The sequence below is a fragment of the Suncus etruscus genome, chromosome 11, assembly GCF_024139225.1.
Source record: "Suncus etruscus isolate mSunEtr1 chromosome 11, mSunEtr1.pri.cur, whole genome shotgun sequence".
Taxonomy (NCBI): Eukaryota; Metazoa; Chordata; class Mammalia; order Eulipotyphla; family Soricidae; genus Suncus; species Suncus etruscus.
This window is the reverse complement of record NC_064858.1, coordinates 55,914,997-55,933,354: the sequence shown is the minus strand read 5'-3', so window position 1 is coordinate 55,933,354 and position 18,358 is coordinate 55,914,997. Positions and strand designations below refer to the sequence as shown.

The following is an 18,358-nucleotide window of genomic DNA, read 5'->3' as shown; positions in this document are numbered from 1 at the left end:
TCACTTTTATTCTACAACACGCACATGCACTATGCTAAATATTAAATCCAATATATCCATATGGTTAGCTAACGTTTGTTTAATAATAAGTAAGCAAAATTGTAAGATGAGAATGTTATATTGAACAATGTTCTTGCAACCAGGAGATCCCAGCATAGAACAGTGCAATGCCGGGCACCATATGAAACATATAATCCTCAACACTGCAGAAACAAATTTACACAGCTGGTCATGATGGAGGAGATCCAGGACATGTTTCAAGTGTGCGCTTTTTCTGCAGGGTCAAGAACTTAGCTTAGTACTACTAATATATGCCTTGAATGTTATGAGGCCCTGGGTTTTGTGCCCCAGAATCACATAAAAAAAATGTACTGTATATTTATAAATTATTTCATTAGGAGAAATAAGAACTAAAGCTGGGGCTGGAATGATAGTACAGGAGTTAGGAAGCTGTACTATTTTTTTGTTTGGTTTGGTTTGGTTTTTGGGTCACACCCGGCAGCGCTCAGGGGTTCCTCCTGGCTCTACACTCAAAAATCGCTCCTGGCAGGCTCGGGGACCATATGGGATGCCGGGATTCAAACCAATGACCTTCTGCATGCAAGGCAAATGCCTTACCTCCATGCTATCTGTCCAGTCCCAGGAAGCTGTACTATTACATCCTATTTGTCTATCACACAGCCAACCCAGGTATGATCCCTATCACCCCAAGTGTGCTAGAACAGAATCAGGAGAAGTCTTTGAGCATTACCAGGTATGGCACTTTTGACATTTCTAAACATAAAATGAACAGGAGGGGCTGGAGAGATAGCACAGTGGTAGGGCATTTGCCTTGCAAGCAGCTGATCCAGAAATGAAGGTGGTTAGAATCCTGACATCCCACCATATGGTACCCCATGCCCGCCAGAAACGATTTCTGAGAAAAGAGCCAGGAGTAATCCCTGAGTACCACCAGGTGTGACCCAAAAACAAACAAAAATTTCGAAAACAAACCCCCCCCCAAAAAAAAGCAAAAACAAAAAACCCAAAAAAACAAATGAGCAGGAGCCGAGAACTAGTACAAAAATTGCTTATATTTGCATATGGCTGACTCTCGTTGGATCCCTGGTATCACACATGGTCCGGGAATACCTCCAGGGCTGATCCCTGAAAACAGAGCCAAAAATAAGTCCTGACTACTGCTGGGTGTGACCCAAAAACCCAATTAATAACAATACATGTACACTGTGGTACCTATCAGCATGCACTTACCTGTTTAGTTGACTTTTTTGTACCATTAAAAATCTTCCAAGCTAGCCCATTACCACCACTGGCAATGTGTCGACCAACATCAAATTCTCTAGTGACAGGATTTCCCATTACAGCACTGGTAACATCAGCTGTTACTTTTGTAACAGTACTCTTCAACTTATTAAGCATGGACTCCATGGTTGCAAAACTGGGTAGTTATAGATACCTAGAAACACAGGCGGATAGAAGAATGCTTGTCATCTGTCTTTGCTTAAACACTAAACATCCATTATTTAATATGAAAATCTATCCCAATGAACAAATCCTATACAGAAAAAATTCCAAGTAAGCTGTATTTTCAGAGAACTAAATATACTTGGATGCAAAAACCCAAACTTTTTCTTTTAATAATAGCTGTCACACACCAGTAAAAAAATGTTTACTGACACTAATATGAACTTTACTTCTCTAAGGATTCTTTTTTATTTTTCATTTTGTTTTGTTTTGTTTTGTTTTTATCTAAGGATTCTTTTTAAGACTTAAAAGAGGTAGAGAAGTTGGGCCAGAGAGATAGCATGGAGGTAAGGCGTTTGCCTTTCATGCAGAAGGTCATTGGTTCGAATCCTGGCATCCCATATGGTCCCCCGAACCTGCCGGGAAGGACTTCTGAGCATAGAGCCAGGAGGAACCTCTGAGCGGCACCAGGTGTGACCCAAAGCCAAAAAAAAAAAAAAAAAAAAAAGTAAAATAAAATAAATGCTAAATCATTAAATCATTTGATAATAATTTCTAAAACAAAATGACACCATCCTTTTGATGGTAAAAAGAAATAAAGCCTGTAAAAAAAAGTAACAAGAAAAAAAAAGTAGGGTCTTCCAGACCAACAAGACTGGTTTGAGAGCCCTAGCACTGCATATCGCTTCAAATATATGCTTCAAATACTGCCAAGTGTGATCCCTGTGCACAGAGGTAAAAGTAAGCCCTAAGTAGAGTCAGGTGTGTAGCCTCAAAACTCAAATGTTATACATCTGAGTCCAAGGACATGGCTCAGCAGTAAAGCATGCCTTACATATGAACACCTAAGTTTGATACCAGAATCACCATATATCACCAAGTCTGAGCCCCAGAATAGACATAAGCAACCCCTGGCCATGTAAGGTCACTTAAGTATCTCTGTGATTCTGTAAGAACAACAAATGTACACATCTGACCATGATAAAGCAACAAAAATTAAAAGTACATACTCATCCTGAACAAATAAAAACTAAATATATGAAAACTATTTTTAGAAAAGGAAAAAAACAAGTAGAGGCATGTGACCCCAGTAAGAAAGTAAACTAGCAAGGTGAATCCTGGAACTACCCCAGTTAAGAGTCACACCGCAAAACACAGAACAGAGAACAGAATGCAAAGGAAAAGTCTAGCTGAGTTAATGAGTTGAGATAAACTGGAATTCAGAGGCAGTGAGGTGACTGGGGATTCAAAAGGAGTGGCAGAGGAAGAGAGCAGGGAAAGGAGAGGAAGGCAAAGGCAAATCAAAGCAACACCTGAATAGTTTCAGAGTTCATTTTATCATTAAGTGGGTTCGTTTAATTTATCACCAGCTTGAGTATAAAGTCCTCACTAAACACTAAAAACACTCATTAAAAATCCCAGAAGGACATGTTTCGGAGTAAATACTACTCTAAATCTGCCCAGACAAAAAGCTTCAAATCAAATCAGATTAACCATAATCTACTTACCAAAACCCCAAACTCATGAAAGACCAAAAGTAATTACTAGACAATATATAGTGTTCACAATATATTGCAACGAATTCACCTTTAGCCTGTTACCACACAGGAACGAATCTGATTTAATAGAGAAAATTAACTGATTTAATAGAGAAAACAGGAAGGATAGGGAGGGCAGGGTTTTTACAGCAGTCTTTCGGGACAATCCAACTAGCTTCCAACCAACAACCCCCACTGCACACCAGCTGGGGGTTCTTACCCCTCACTCCAAACTGCTTCTCAATTAGATACAGGAGTTTCTATTTGAAAGAGTTCTCCGCTCTTAAAGGGACAGACTCCTTTTCTGGGAGCATCATAAAGATATTTAACACGCAAACAAGTATTAGATATGGCAAGAGCAAGAAAATGTAAATATAATGATAACCAAAATCAATCAATGAAGACTCTAAAGTGAGACTATAGAAGGGGCTGGAACAATTGCACAGCAGGTAGAGCATTTGCCTTGCACAAAGCAGACCTGGGTTTGATCCCTGGTATTGCATGTACCCCCAAGCACCATCAGGATCTCTAACTGCAGAAACCTGAGGACAACACAATTATTGTGAAGAGCTTTTACTGGGATCACAGAGAAAGACTTTGGGGTTGGACAACCTAGTGAGCCTGGAGCCTGGAGTCGGTCCTATGCTAGAATACTTCATGGATAAGGTCTCTCTGTTTTTAGGCCAAAGATTTTTCCTTTCTATTTCTCCCATATTTTGCTGTGCCTATGCAAGTAACAACTGTCACAAACATACCTTTATTATTTTTTATCGCTTCTCTTTAAAAAAAATAAGAGCTTACTAAACGTTCTGCTATTGTATTAATGACTTTATTGAAGACACAATAATTTTCGCAAATACACTTGCTACTGAACTTTTTCTTCTTTCTTTAATCTTATCTTCCACAAATGAAGAACAGAGGGGCCAGACAATAGTACAGCAGGTAGAGTGTTTTTGCCTGTCACAGCTGACTTAAAGTTTGATTCCCAACACCAATCTAATACCATAAACCTGCCAGGATTAATTCTCTAGTGCATAGACATGAAGAATAAGCCCTGAGCATTGCCAAATATAATCCAAAAACAAAAACTCCAAACAAACCAAAAATGAATGAGAAGGGGCTAGAGTGATTAAAAAAAAAGGGGGGGGGCCGGGCGGTGGCGCTAAAGGTAAGGTGCCTGCCTTGCCTGCTCTGGCCTTGGACGGACCGCGGTTCGATCCCCCGGTGTCCCATATGGTCCCCCAAGCCAGGAGCAACTTCTGAGCACATAGCCAGGAGTAACCCCTGAGCGTTACCGGGTGTGGCCCAAAAACCAAAAAAAAAAAAAAAAAAAAAGCAGGTAGGGCATTTGTATTACATGCAGCCAACCCGATTCAATCCCTGGCATCCGATACGGAGAGCTTCTGGTGTGGACCAAAAACAAACAAACAAAATAAAGAATATAAAAAAATAATAATGGCTAAAATATTTTTCAAATTTAACAAAAATCATACAAAGCAACAGAGAAGCCAGAGAAATAGCTCAGCACAAGAGCACATAGATGGCACACATGAAACAGTCAGATCCCTAGCACAGCCAGTCCCTTAGCACTGACAGAAGTCCTCCTCTACCCACCCACCAGACAAAGCCAGAAGTCACCGAGCAAAACTGAATTAACCCCCAAAATAAAGCAACAACAAAAACACCAGGGCCCGGAGAGATAGCACAGCGGTGTTTGCCTTGCAAGCAGCCGATCCAGGACCAAAGGTGGTTGGTTCGAATCTCGGTGTCCCATATGGTCCCCCGTGCCTGCCAGGAGGTATTTCTGAACAGACAGCCAGGAGTAACCCCTGAGCACCACCGGGTGTAGCCCAAAAACCAAAAACAAAAAAACAAACAAAAAAAAAAAAACACCAAGAAAATAAATGAGCTGAGTGGCCAGAGATTGGATTTACAAAGCACCAAAAGGGTTGATATATAGGATATACAAAGTATTCACAAAGGTTAATGTCACAAAACCAAAAAAAAAAAAAAAAATGGGCCGGAGAAGCAGTGGCCAAGCAGTGTTTGCGTGGCGCTAACCCAGGATGGAAAGCGATTCGATCAACCAGTGTCCCATATGGTCCCCTAAGCCAGGAGCAATTTCTGAGCACATTAACCAGGAGTAACCTGAGCATCACTGAGTGTGGCCCAAAAAGCAAAAATAAAAAATAAATAAATAAATAGGGGCCGGTGAGGTGGCACTAGAGGTAAGGTGTCTGCCTTGCAAGCCAAGGTAGGACCGCAATTCGATCCCCCGTGTCCCATACGGTCCCCCCAAGCCAGGGGCAATTTCTGAGTGCTTAGCCAGGAATAACCCCTGAGCATCAAATGGGTGTGGCCCAAAAAGCCAAAAATAAATAAATAAAAGGGCCAGAGAGATAGCACAGAGGTAGGGTGTTTGCCTTGCAAACAGCCAATCCAGGACAGATGATGGTTCAAATCCCAGCATCCCATAAGGTCCCTGCCAGGAGTTGCCTGGCAGGAGCAACTTCTGAGCACAGAACCAGGAGTAGCCCCTGAGCACCGCCTGGTGTGACCCAAAAACCAAAATAAATAAATAAATAAATAAATAAATGAATAAATGAATGAATGAATGAGATGTGTGTGGTACCAGCAGGAGCAGCCATAGGCAGTGGCCAGAGTTTTGATTCAAAAAGCACTAGTTTCAATAAACTGAGGTAATTGCACACTGAGCTATACAACACAGGAGCCTGTCAGTTGTGATAGTTTGGAAAAAAACAAGTTTGAATCCAACTGAAGTTGTGATACCAGCAAAAGCAAAGCAGTGTGACTGTGCATTTCTTCCAGTCAAGGAATTGTACCACAACACTTAAAACTTAATAACAGTACCATATAATAAATTTCACAATGGGAAAAGTACACAGTATTCTACCACACCTTGTGCCTGAAATGCTATAGTTATAAAGACCCAACCAACAAATGCCACCTACATAACATTTCTGATCAGGACTTTAAAGAGGAAATATTACGAATGTTCAACAAACTTAGAGAAACAATGGAACAAATATCCCATTAGACTCAAGAGGACATGAGAGTAGAAATGAGAAAACTTTAAGCAGAAATATTAGGGTAAAAAAGATGGTAGGGGAAATGAAAACTTCACTGGAAAGCCTCACCAGCGGAGTAACAGTCACTGAGGACAGAAGATGAGCTGAATAGAAAGCTAAAAAAACAAATCCTCAAAGAAATCAAACAGACAACAATAGAACTCTGGGATAAACTCAATAGAAACAATACAAGAATCACTGGGGTCCAGAGACCCAAGAAGAAAACCCTGATGAAGAATCATCAAGGACACATTGCTGAGAAATTCCCAGAGCTAGAGTGTATGCAACCAAATCCTACATGCCCGAAGAATACCAGCTACAAGAAATCCAAAAAAAAGCACCCCAGGCACATGATAAAAACTACAGATAGGGATAGAATACTAAAAGAAATCTAACCAAAAAATGAAAATTATAAATTAAAAAAAGGGGGGATTATATATAAACAGGCAGCTTTAAGACTTACACAAGATTTATCACAAGCCAATCTCAAGGCCCAAAGGCAATAGTGGACTATAGTGACAAAACTCAACAAAATAAGTGCTTTGCCAAGGATATATTACCCAGCCAGACTTTTATACAGGTTTGAAGGAAGATACACAGCTTCAAGGATAAACAACAGCTCAGAACCTTTACAGACTCAAAACTACCTTAAAAGAAGAGCTGAAGGGTCTACTTTAAGGTAAGGCAGAGCCAACAAACATACCAAACTCCAAGAAAAACATGGCAATCCATGACAATCACCTCTCTCAACTACAATGAACTAAATGCACCAATTAAGAGACAGAGTGGTAAATGGATCAAAATGCTGAATCCAACATTTTGCTGCCTACAAGAAACACACCTGAATAGACAAAGAAAACACAGACTCGAAGTCAAAGATTGGAGGACCATCATTCAGACAAGCAACTCTCTTAAAAAGGCTGGGGTGTGGGGTGGGAGATATAGCATGGAGGTAAGGCGTTTGCCTTTCATGCAGAAGGTCATTGATTTGAATCCCGGCATCCCATATGGTCTCCTGAGCCTGCCAGGAGCGATTTCTGAGCGTGGAGCCAGGAGTAACCCCTGAGCACTGCCGGGTGTGATCCAAAAACCAAACCCCTACCCCCAAAAAAAGGCTGGGGTGGCCATACTAACAGTAGGCAACACAGGTTAAAAGAGACAGAGATGGACATTTCTTTAAGGGATATGTGCACCATGAAGAAATCAAACTCCTAAACATACCACCACCACCAACCACCACCACCACCACCACCAACAACAACAACAACAACCACCAACCACCACACCACCCTACCACCCCAAAACCACCACACAAGCAAAAAATATATATATAAAAAGGAAAGAAAAAAAAAAAAACAACTCCTAAACATATATGTACACAATGAGGGGCCAGAAAAATATTTAAAACAATTGCTGATAGATTGGAACAAAGACTTCAATAACAATACAATAATTGTGGGATATTTCAACACCACCCTTAATAGGTCAACCAGGCTAAAACTCCACAAGAATATAATGGCTCTGAAAAAAGAAATGGAAGAGTGGCTTAGTAGATATATTAGGGCTCTCCATCCCCAAAAGGCTGAATACACATTCTTTTCCACTAGTAAGACTCATAAAGGAGAGAAAGAAACTTAATAAACAAAATTAGAAATGAAACAGGAGAGGTTACTACAGATAACTGAAGAAAATAAAGAAAACAAACAAGTCATAAATTAAACACATAAATTAAAAACTAGCAATAACATCAAATATAATTCAATGATTAAAAGAAAGGTCTTAAAAGTATTCAGAGAAGGGGCCGGAGAGATGGCATGGAGGTAAGGCATTTGCCTTGCATGCAGAAGGACAGTGGTTCGAATCCCAGCATCCCATATGGTCCCCTGAGCCTGCCAGGAGCGATTTCTGAGCATGGGGCAAGGAATAAACCCCTCAGCGCTGCTGGGTGTGACCCAAATACAAAAAAAAAAAAAAAGAAAGAAAAATTCAATAGAGGGTCTAAGTAGCAAAGTATCAAAGGCTGATGAAAAACAAGAAGATCCAAGAAAAAAAATGAAATCTTCTAAAAGAGTACAGAAGATGGGGAAAAGTTTGAAATAACTGATAAAACACACCAGAGAAGCATTAGATGAGTTCAAATGAAACAATGTAAGAGTGCTCGCTTAGGTAGCACATATACTAAAATTGAAACAATGTAAGAATATCTGGAATATGGGGCCGGGCGGTGGCGCTGGAGGTAAGGTGCCTGCCTTACCTGCGCTAGCCTAGGAGACGGACCGCGGTTCGATCCCCCGGCGTCCCATATGGTCCCCCAAGCCAGGAGCGACTTCTGAGCGCATAGCCAGGAGTAACCCCTGAGCGTTACCGGGTGTGGCCCAAAAACCAAAAAAAAAAAAAAAAAAAAAAAAAAGAATATCTGGAATTCATGAAGAATAGAAAAACAAGTTCATTGAAAAATATGAAAATAATCAAATAAGAATTTTCCAAACTGAGGCATGCAGGGACCTAGATCCAAGAGGCCAGAAGGGTCCCACCAAGATGGATTCAAATAGAAAAACTCCAGGACAGATAGTAATAAAAATGACAGGAGCCGAGAGATAGCATAGAGGTAAGGCGTGCCTTTTGTGCAGGAGGTCATCGGTTCAAATCCCGTTCAAATCCCGGCACGTGTGCTAGCCTTGGACAAACTGCAGTTTGAACCCCCTGGCGTCCCATATGGTCCCTCAAGCCAGGGGCAATTTCTGAGCATATAGCCAGGAGTAACCCCTGAGCATCACTGGGTGTGAGCCAAAAACCAAAAATAAAAATATATAAATAAATAAAATCTGAATTTAAAACCAATAGTTATTCATATAAGAAATACTAGGCTGGAGCCAGAGAGATCATAGGGCGTGGTCAGCAACCCTTTTTTTTTTCAACTGAGCCAAATCTCGCCAAAACCAGATTGAAATTTATTTTGAGAGCCACACAGGGCGCGCACTGGCAGGGGCTAGGAGCAGAGTCCTGACTCCTGGAGCGGCTGCATGGCACACAGAAGAACCAAATTAAAAGTGTAAAGAGTCACATGTGGCTCGCGAGCCGCAGGTTGCCGACCACTGAGATAGGGCATTTGCCTATAGCAAATGCCCAATCCAGGACAGACCTGGGTTCGAATGCCGGCATCCCATATGATCCCCAACCCTGCCAGGGGCTATTTCTGTGCAGAATCAGGAGTATCGCCTGAGCACAATAGAGTGCGGCCCAAAACCCAAAAACCAAAAAACTAAAGACCTTTAAACCGAAGAAAAAAATCAGATGAAAATCTAAATATAGTAAAGGAACAGAGAATATTGGAAATAAATATTATTTAGGTACCGTATTTGCCGGCGTATAAGACAACCCCCTAATTTTGCAGTTAAAACATAGGTTTAGGCCTACATTCACTGTATCAGACAGAACGTTCCTGTGCTGCAACTGTATGTACCACAGTGAGCCAATCACAATAAGCAAAGGTTCAAAGGTTATACTGTCATAGACTTCCTCTCTGACTCTGGCCAATCTGAGCAGGCTTTTTACAGTGTAGATTCGGGTCCAGAACATTGTCTAATTTGCATGCATAAAAGCCTGCTTGGATTGGCTGAGTTAGAGCAGCCTTGCAGTGATTGGTGCAGGATCGAGTTGGAAAATTCGTTTTGTGGCAATATTCAGACAATTTTCGTTTAGCGGCATATTGAAACATTTTTCGGGATATACTCGGCATATAAGACGACCCCCTTTTCGGTTGACTTTTGTTTCAAAAGTCGTCTTATACGCCGGAAAATACGGTATATAAAATCTTTCATAAACTAGCAATCAAACCTGACATGTGCAGGGCATAAGATCTGATTCCCAGCATCATAAGACCCAAAAGCATTCTCAGATAGCTCAGCCAGCTGGGAATTCCCCTAAACCCCAAGAAAAAGATAACTGATCACTTAAAGCAAAAACAATAAAAATGCATTGTTTTATGGATGAAGGGTATTCGACATTGGTGGTGGAATTGGCTCTGAAACGTTAATGTCTGAAACTCAACTATCAAGAACTTTTAATGGTTTTAATAAAATATTTTCCAAATGCATTGTTTTTTATAAAAAGCTTAGAAGTTAGAAAAATGATAAAGAAATGGAAGTGTAAAATTAAAATTATGTTTTTAAAGGATTCTTATATTGTATGTGAGGTGGTGCAACACCATTTTAGGCAGAATATGGCAAATTAAAGATGTATTATAAGCCTCAGAGTTATAATTTAAAAAATTTAAAAAAAAAAAGGTGGCCAAAGCAATAGCACAGCAGGCAGGGCATTTGCCTTGCACACGGCTGACCCAGGTTTGATACCCAGCATCCCATATGGTTCCTCTGAGCATCGCCGGAATGACTCGAGCGCTAAGCCAGGAATAACCCCTGAGCACCACTGGGTGTGGCCCAAAAACCAAGATTAAAAAAAATGCATAATAATAATAAAATATCTTATCTTATAAAATGTGAGCCTTTAAATAGTTTAGTTGTAGAGTACCTGCCTTATAGGCATAAGAAAGTTTAATCTCTGGCATCATCCTGCATGGTAAATTCAATCTACTCTGCCATTTTCAATCCATAGCACCATAACTAAATGTGTAAACTCTGCTGAAATGCAGGCAGGTATGTAAACACTACAGCAAAGCATACAAAGCCTACCAAGTATGGCAACTAAAAGTGTAAGAACCAAACCAAGTGGGGCCAGAGAGATAGCATGGAGGTAAGGCCTTGCATGCAGAAGGATCTGGTTTGGATCCCGGCATCCCATATGGTCAGTCCCCTGAGCATGCCAGGAGCGATTTCTGAGCATAGAGCCAGGAGTACCGCTGAGCGCTGCTGGGTGTGACCCAAAACAAACAAACAAAAGAACCAAACCAAGTATGTAATCTTGGAAGCAGAACAAGAGCAACAAGAACACAGAGATGAAAAGGGAAAAAAAAAAAAGCCAACTGTAAAAACAAAATGAAACCCCGTGGTAAACCAAATGAAAAGATAGGAAAATGAAACGCACTAAGAACAAATGTGACAAGTAATAAGCAAACAGATTTAAATCCAATCATGTGAATAATTACAATAAGTGGCATGCATGATTGCCTTCTGCATACCTATGTTCATTGTAGCACTATTTACAATAGCCAGAATCTGAAAACAACCCAGATTCCAGACATCAAATGACTGACTAAAGAAACTGTGCTAGGGCCCGGAGAGATAGCATAGCGGCGTTTGCCTTGCAAGCAGCTGATCCAGGACCAAAGGTGGTTGGTTCCATATGGTCCCCCATGCCTGCCAGGAGCTATTTCTGAGCAGATAGCCAAGAGTGACTCCTGAGCACCGCCAGGTGTGGCCCAAAAAAAAAAAAAAAAAAAAAAAAAGAAACTGTGCTACATATACACAATGGAATACTATGCAGCCGTCAGGAAAAATGAAGTCACAATTTTCTTATACATGGATGGACATGGAAACTATTATGCTGAGTGAAGTAAATCAGGGGGAGAGAGATAAAATACTCTCACTCATCTGTGGGATTTAAGAAAAATAAAGACGGGGCCGGGCGGTGGCGCTGGAGGTAAGGTGCCTGCCTTACCTGCGCTAGCCTAGGAGACGGACCGCGGTTCGATCCCCCGGCGTCCCATATGGTCCCCCAAGCCAGGAGCGACTTCTGAGCGCATATAGCCAGGAGTAACCCCTGAGCGTCACCGGGTGTGGCCCAAAAACCAAAAAAAAAAAAAAAAGAAAAAGAAAGACAATATTGTAATAATACCCAGAGACAATAAGATGAGGGCTGGAAGGACTGGCCTATGACATGAAGCTTACCACAAAGAGTAGTGAGTGGAGTTAAAATCAGTAATCCTTTCTGTCCTACCTACTCACAAATATCTGAAATTCTAATTATTCTAAAACAAATAAAAATCTTCCCATATTTTCAATACAACTGCAAAAAATAATAAGTCTCGGGCAAGAGAGGTGGCACTAGAGATAAGGCATCTGCCTTGCAAGTGCTCGCCTAGGGTGGAATGCGGTTTGATTTCCCCAGTGTCTCATATGGTCCCCTCAAGTCAGGGGCGATTTGTGAGCGGATAGCCATGAGTAACCCCTGAGTATCAAAGAACAGGGCTTATAGAGATAGCTACATAGGTTTTAAAAAGGTTTACACTTGGTCAATAGAAGAGGAATTAAGACATATGACTTGCATGCTGCTGATCCTGACTTACTCCCCAGTACCACATGATTCCCTGATCATCACTAGAATCACTACTCGGGAGCTTCCCACAAAAAAAAAAAAAAAAATAGTTAGCTTTTTTATTTTTTTGGTTTTTGGGTCACACCTGGCAATGCTCAGGGGCCACTCCTGGCTCTACGCTCAGAAATCGCCCCCGACAGGCTCGGGGGACCATATGGGATGCTGGGATTCGAACCACGTTCCTTCTGCAAGCAAGGCAAATGCCTTGCCACTGTGCTATCTCTCTGGCCCCAGTAGTTATCTTTTATTAAAAAAAATTATATATATATAGTGCAATGCAAATTAAAGTAGCAGCAATCAGACTGATAATGAAATTATATTTAGTTGTAGACTGTTAGGCTACATATAAAGTTTTAGACTTTCAGCAAAGACAAAATAATTCACGTTGACTACAAAGAATACACAAAATAAGTACAATGAACTCAAAACAGTTTTATTTCTTAAAATTCAAATTTGTTTTATTTCTTTAAAAGGTTCAAGTGTGGGGCATCTGCCTTTCACAAGCTGACCTAGGTATGATCCCCGACATCATATGGTCCTCCAATCCTGCCAACGAATGATTTCCAAGTACAAAGCCAGAAGTAATACTAAGCTCTGTGGCATGTGGCCCATCTCACCCCCCAAGAAAAGGTGAAAGTGTTTGAGACTTTCTATTTAAATACCTGAACATTCAAATATATTTCAGGGCGAAGCAACTATACAGTTGGTAATGCGCTTGCCATGCTGCATATGCAGCCAACCAGAGTTTGATCCCTGGCATCCTCAAGCTCACCAATAATGGTCCCTGAGTTCAGAGTCAGCAATAAGCCCTGACCAGCGCTGGTGTGGCCTCAAAACAAAAATATTTATTAATTTAAAATATAATATATATAGTAACTATATACCAAATATTCATAAAATTAAAATTTTAATTTGAAGGGTGTATTAAAATGACAAATGCACGTTTTCTGAACTCAGGGACTCCAGAGGCCTAGTCCCATGCACTGCCATAAGTGACCCCAAGCACAAAACCAGAAGTAATCTCAGAGCAGCACCAGGTGTGGCCCAAGGAAAAAAGAAGGGAACAAAAGATTTAGGAAAATTAATTGGAGCTACATATTCATATGCATTTGAGTATTATAAATACACAAAGATGATCCTGAGATATATTCTTGAAATACATGTGCTTTTATTTATTGTCTTGGGGCCACACCTGAATGTGTTCAAGGCATACTCCTAGCTCAGAGATCACTCCTAACAAGCTTTGGAGACCATATTAGGTGCTATGAATCAAACGCAGGTTGGCCACCTGTAAGGCAAGCACCCTACCCAGTGTACTATATCTCTTTGGTCCACATGTTATTTTCTCGTGGGAACACACGGAGATTACCAGAAGTTTTAAAAGTGATTAAAAACATTCTTTAAGCCAGTGGTCCTCAAACTATGGCCCGTGGGCCACATATTATATTTGTATCTGTTTTGTTTCTTCATTGCAAAATAAGATATATGCAGCGTGCATAAGAATTCATTCATGGGCCTGGAGAGAGAGCACAGCGGTATTTCCCTTGCAAGCAGCCGATTTAGGACCAAAGGTGGTTGGTTCGAATCCCGGTGTCCCATATGGCCCACTGTGCCTGCCAGGAGGAGCTATTTCTGAGCAGACAGCCAGGAGTAACCCCTGAGCAATGCCGGGTGTGGCCCAAAAAAACAAAAAACAAAAAGAATTCGTTCATAAGTTTTGTTTTTACTATAGTCAGACCCTCCAATGGTCTGAGGGACAGTGAACTGGCCCCCTGTTTAAAAAGTTTGAGGACCCCTGCAAGCAATACAGAAGTCATGTTTAATCTTACAAAGACTATGCTAAATTATCATAATCATATTTTTACAATAAACAGTATCTAATGATCACTAGAGTTGCAACAAATGACTTACAGAAGGCAATCTGACTTAAGAAATAAAAGTGAAGAAAAGAACTTTTGCCAATGCATCAGGAAGCATCCATTCAACAAAATATTGGTTAGTTACTAGGTGGTATTAGAATTTAAGATTTAGAATTATTGTAACTTAAATGTTGATGTTAGACTACGGTGTACCTTTGCTGATAGATAATAGTGCTTTGGCTTCTGTACTCTACTTGCTTAAGAAAGTTAACTGCTGTAAACCTGGCTTTGGGCTTTGCTATGAGCCTAAGTGCTGCCATGACAGGCTGCAATTTTAAGGTAGAAAGACTAGGCCCAGAGAACAGCCAGTTCCTGAAATAAGACCTATGGGTAAATGCCAGGAATTAACCATATATAAGCAGGTGACAGACGGCCAGATAACAACTGCACCCTGGGTCTGCAGTAATGGACAGATAGTCAGATGAGACCACACCTTGGATGTGGTTTAGGTATCCCTTTGAATTGACATATGAACCATTCTCAGGGTCCTCATTTCTTAGGAAATATTGGACCCCAGCAGGCTGGAATAAATTCCCTTTATTTATATTACTGCCTGTCGCTCTGGTGGTCTTTTGGGTGGCAGACCCTGAGTTCTGGACTTTAACAGTATAAAGCACCATGCTAGGTGCAATAGAAGATACTAGGAAAATAAACACACATTTCCATCACTTCTTACAGACTTGAAACTGGGGTAGGATTTTAAAAGATTAAAAAGATAACATTAAGTCTTGCGAAGGCACTACAAGCTCAGGATTATTGTATTTTTTTACTACAGAAAATGAGATTCCTACAACTGTAATAATTTAAAAAAAATGTAGAGTGATGATAATCTTTCACCATTCAGTTTTTCTAACTGCATAGAAATTAGATCAAGAACTGAGGACATTTTCTTCAGTCCAGTTTTTCATTGGTTTTAAAAAAAAAAATGTAAAATCTGGGGCCAGAGCGGTGGTGCAAACAGTAGGAGTCTGCCTTGCGCACGTTAGCAGGGACGTGACTCAGTTCGATCCCCTGGCGTTCCACATGGTCCCCCAAGCCAGGAGCCAGGAGCAATTTCTGAGTGCATAGCCAGGAGTGAATGTCACCGGGTGTGACCAAAAACAAAAACAAAAAAGTAAAATCTGTTTAAAAAAAAAAAAAAAAAGGAAAGAAAGAAAGAAAGCAGGCAAGAGCCCCTGTCTAGAAGCTATAAATATATATTTAAAAGAAAGAGAAAAGGGGGGAAGCTGGTGTGGCAAGGTTTATTTTGTTTTTTGTGTTTTGTTTTTGCATAGGCACACTAAGTATTAGAACATTTCTATGGCTTCCTACAAATTGAGGGTAGAAAAAAGTGGTCGGTACCAGGGGCATTAAAATAAAAAATGATCAGACCTAAATACCCAACACAAAGTTAACAATAGAATCAAGACACCCCAAACTACAAGATAAATACAAAAGGGACCTGTTACACTAGCAGTCCAGGAGGCTAAGGGTGGATATATGGGATGCATGTTGGAACAGTGGCAGAGGGAAGTCAACATTGGTGGTGGGAATTGCCCTAATTCACTATCACTAAGTAACCTTAAATATAATTGTGAAGGACTTGTAATTCACATTGGTCTCATTAAAAATCATATATAAAAAGTAAATAATAAAATTCTTGATAGTTTGTGAAAACTAAAACTCAAAGTACTCAAGTATGTCTGAAACAAAACTTTTCAAACTCTGAACATGAAGTAACAATTTCTACATGACTGATTAATTTGTTAAGCTACATAGTTGCCTATGTACTATCTCTAACCTTTAGAATCAGATCAATAAAAGAATGCAGGAGAGAGGCAGTGAACATTATTCGAATTTTAAGCAAGATCCCAAAGTGACTTTGATGGAAAATATTAGTTTGTATGACTAAATTTATAAACTTCAGTAGGCAAGAAACCTGGGTTCAAATGTCAATCTGAACTTGCACCAGAACTGTGACCACCTAGTAATTACCAAGTACATTTTATCATTTAAGAGGAGGAAATGGGAGCCGAAGAGATAGCATGGAAGTAAGGTTTGCCTTGAACGTAGAAGGACGGTGATTCGAATCCCAGCATCCCATATGGTCCCCTGAGCCTGCTAGGAGCGATTTCTGAGCTTAGAGCCAAGAGTAACCCCTGAGTACTGCCAGGTATGACACAAAAACATAAACTAAAACAAAAAAGGAGGAAATGCCGGAATGCCTGGAGCCAATGGGAGTACAATGGATAGGGCACTTGCCTTGCACAAGGCCAACATAGATTTGACCTTTGGCATACCATAAGGTCCTCAGAGCCCCAATAGGTATAGTCATAAAACAAAACAAGGGTCTGCAGCCGTGGTGCAGCAGTAGGGAGTTTGTCTAGCATGCGGCTGACCTAAGGCACGCCTTGGTTTGATCCCAAGCATCCCAATGGTCCCGGAAGCCAGGAGCGATTTCTGAGAGCATAGCCAGGAGTAACCCCTGAGTGTCACCGGTGTGACCCAAAAACAAAAAGAAAAAGGAAAAAAGGCCACCCTTGCATCAAGTGAGGATTAAAGAAGACAACAATATATGTGAAATATTTTGTACAATTTCTATCACACTTAGGAGGCATTCAATAGTTTATTCTAAATTTAACAAATATGTATTAAGTACTGTACTAAATACATATTAAGACTTCATCATAAGAAGAACAACTCATTAAGAAAGCAATACCTTGTAAGTTAGGAATCAAGAAAATCTTCCTAAATTGAGCTGAAAGATGAGTAGTTGCTAGCTAGATAAAGGAAGCAATAAGACCAATATGTACTATGTACATGAAGCAGAAGAGAAAACACAGAGTAGCTAGGGAAGAAAGGGATGCCAAAAAGCTTTATGGAAAGAAAGAGGGCTGAAAAATCAGGATGTTAATTTCTCATAAAGACAATGAAAGCTATTTTGAAAGAGTCTGATGAGGGTAGGAAACAACAGTGTCACTAAAAATGCTTTAAACCATAATTAGGTGAGAGAAGTAAACCCAGTGATAATGGCTAGAAATAGATTTACTAGTGATAAAAATGAAGAACTGACAGACACAATATACAAGATGACACTAGTAGTTGATTTCAGTCAAACACAAGACCTCTTCTTTTTTTCTTTTTTTTTTTTTTTTTTTTTGGTTTTTGGTTTTTGGGCCACACGCAGCGGTGCTCAGGGGTTACTCCTGGCTGTCTGCTCAGAAATAGCTCCTAGCAGGCACGGGGGACCATATGGGACACCGGGATTCTAACCAACCACCTTTGGTCCTGGATCGGCTGCTTGCAAGGCAAACGCTACTGTGCTATCTCTCTGGGCCCACAAGACCTCTTCTTAAGTGGTAAATCAGGAGTTTCAAACAGAAGAGTATGAATAGGTATTTGCAATTTCAGGGCAACTTTATACAGGAATATTTCGTTGAAAGAAAATTTAATAACCTGTATTCATTGTACTAGGTGTTTAAAAGAATGTTAGAGATACAGAATAGGATTCTTCATGTTGAGTAAAGCAGATCTAAGAGAATAAAAGCCCTAATCTTTCCTTTTGATTCCCTTATTTACTTATTTTTGGTTTTTCAGGCCACACCAATTTGATGCTCAGGGGTTACTCCTGGCTAAGCGCTCAGAAATTGCCCCTGGCTTGGGGGGACCATATGGGAGGCCGGGGGATCGAACCTCGGTCCTTCCTTGGCTAGCGCTTGCAAGGCAGACACCTTACCTCTAGCGCCACCTCGCCGGCCCCTGGTTCTCTTATTTTACGCAGTTCAATCAAAGCTTTTTTTTTACTATGACAGTATTAATAGGATTTCAAGAATCCTATTGATACACACACAACGAATCTCGTTTTATAATTTAAAAACATTTAAATAATAAGATGTAGAGGTCAGAGCAATAGCACAGCAGGTAGGGTGTTTGCCTTGCAGGCAGTTGACCCAGGTTTGATCCGTGGCCCTTGAGCCTGCCAGGAGCGATTCTATCTCCCAACATCCTATATGGTCCCCTGAGCACCATCAGGAGTGATCCCCAAGTACAAAGCAGGTGTAAGCCCTGCATATTGGCAGGTGTGGCAAGAGGGAAG

The 18,358-nt window shown here is 40.6% G+C and overlaps 1 protein-coding gene across 1 annotated transcript in view; it reads right to left on the bottom strand.

Annotated features, from left to right (window-relative positions):
* SCYL2 (SCY1 like pseudokinase 2) overlaps nt 1–1,452 on the bottom strand; it is a 56,998-nt gene extending 55,546 nt beyond the window's left edge. The window contains exon 1 of the mRNA XM_049782806.1: nt 1,252–1,452. Coding sequence (XP_049638763.1) covers nt 1,252–1,428 — 177 coding nt within the window. The 5' untranslated portion in view covers nt 1,429–1,452. The remainder of the gene's footprint in view (nt 1–1,251) is intronic.
* Between the last annotated feature and the right edge of the window lie 16,906 nt (nt 1,453–18,358).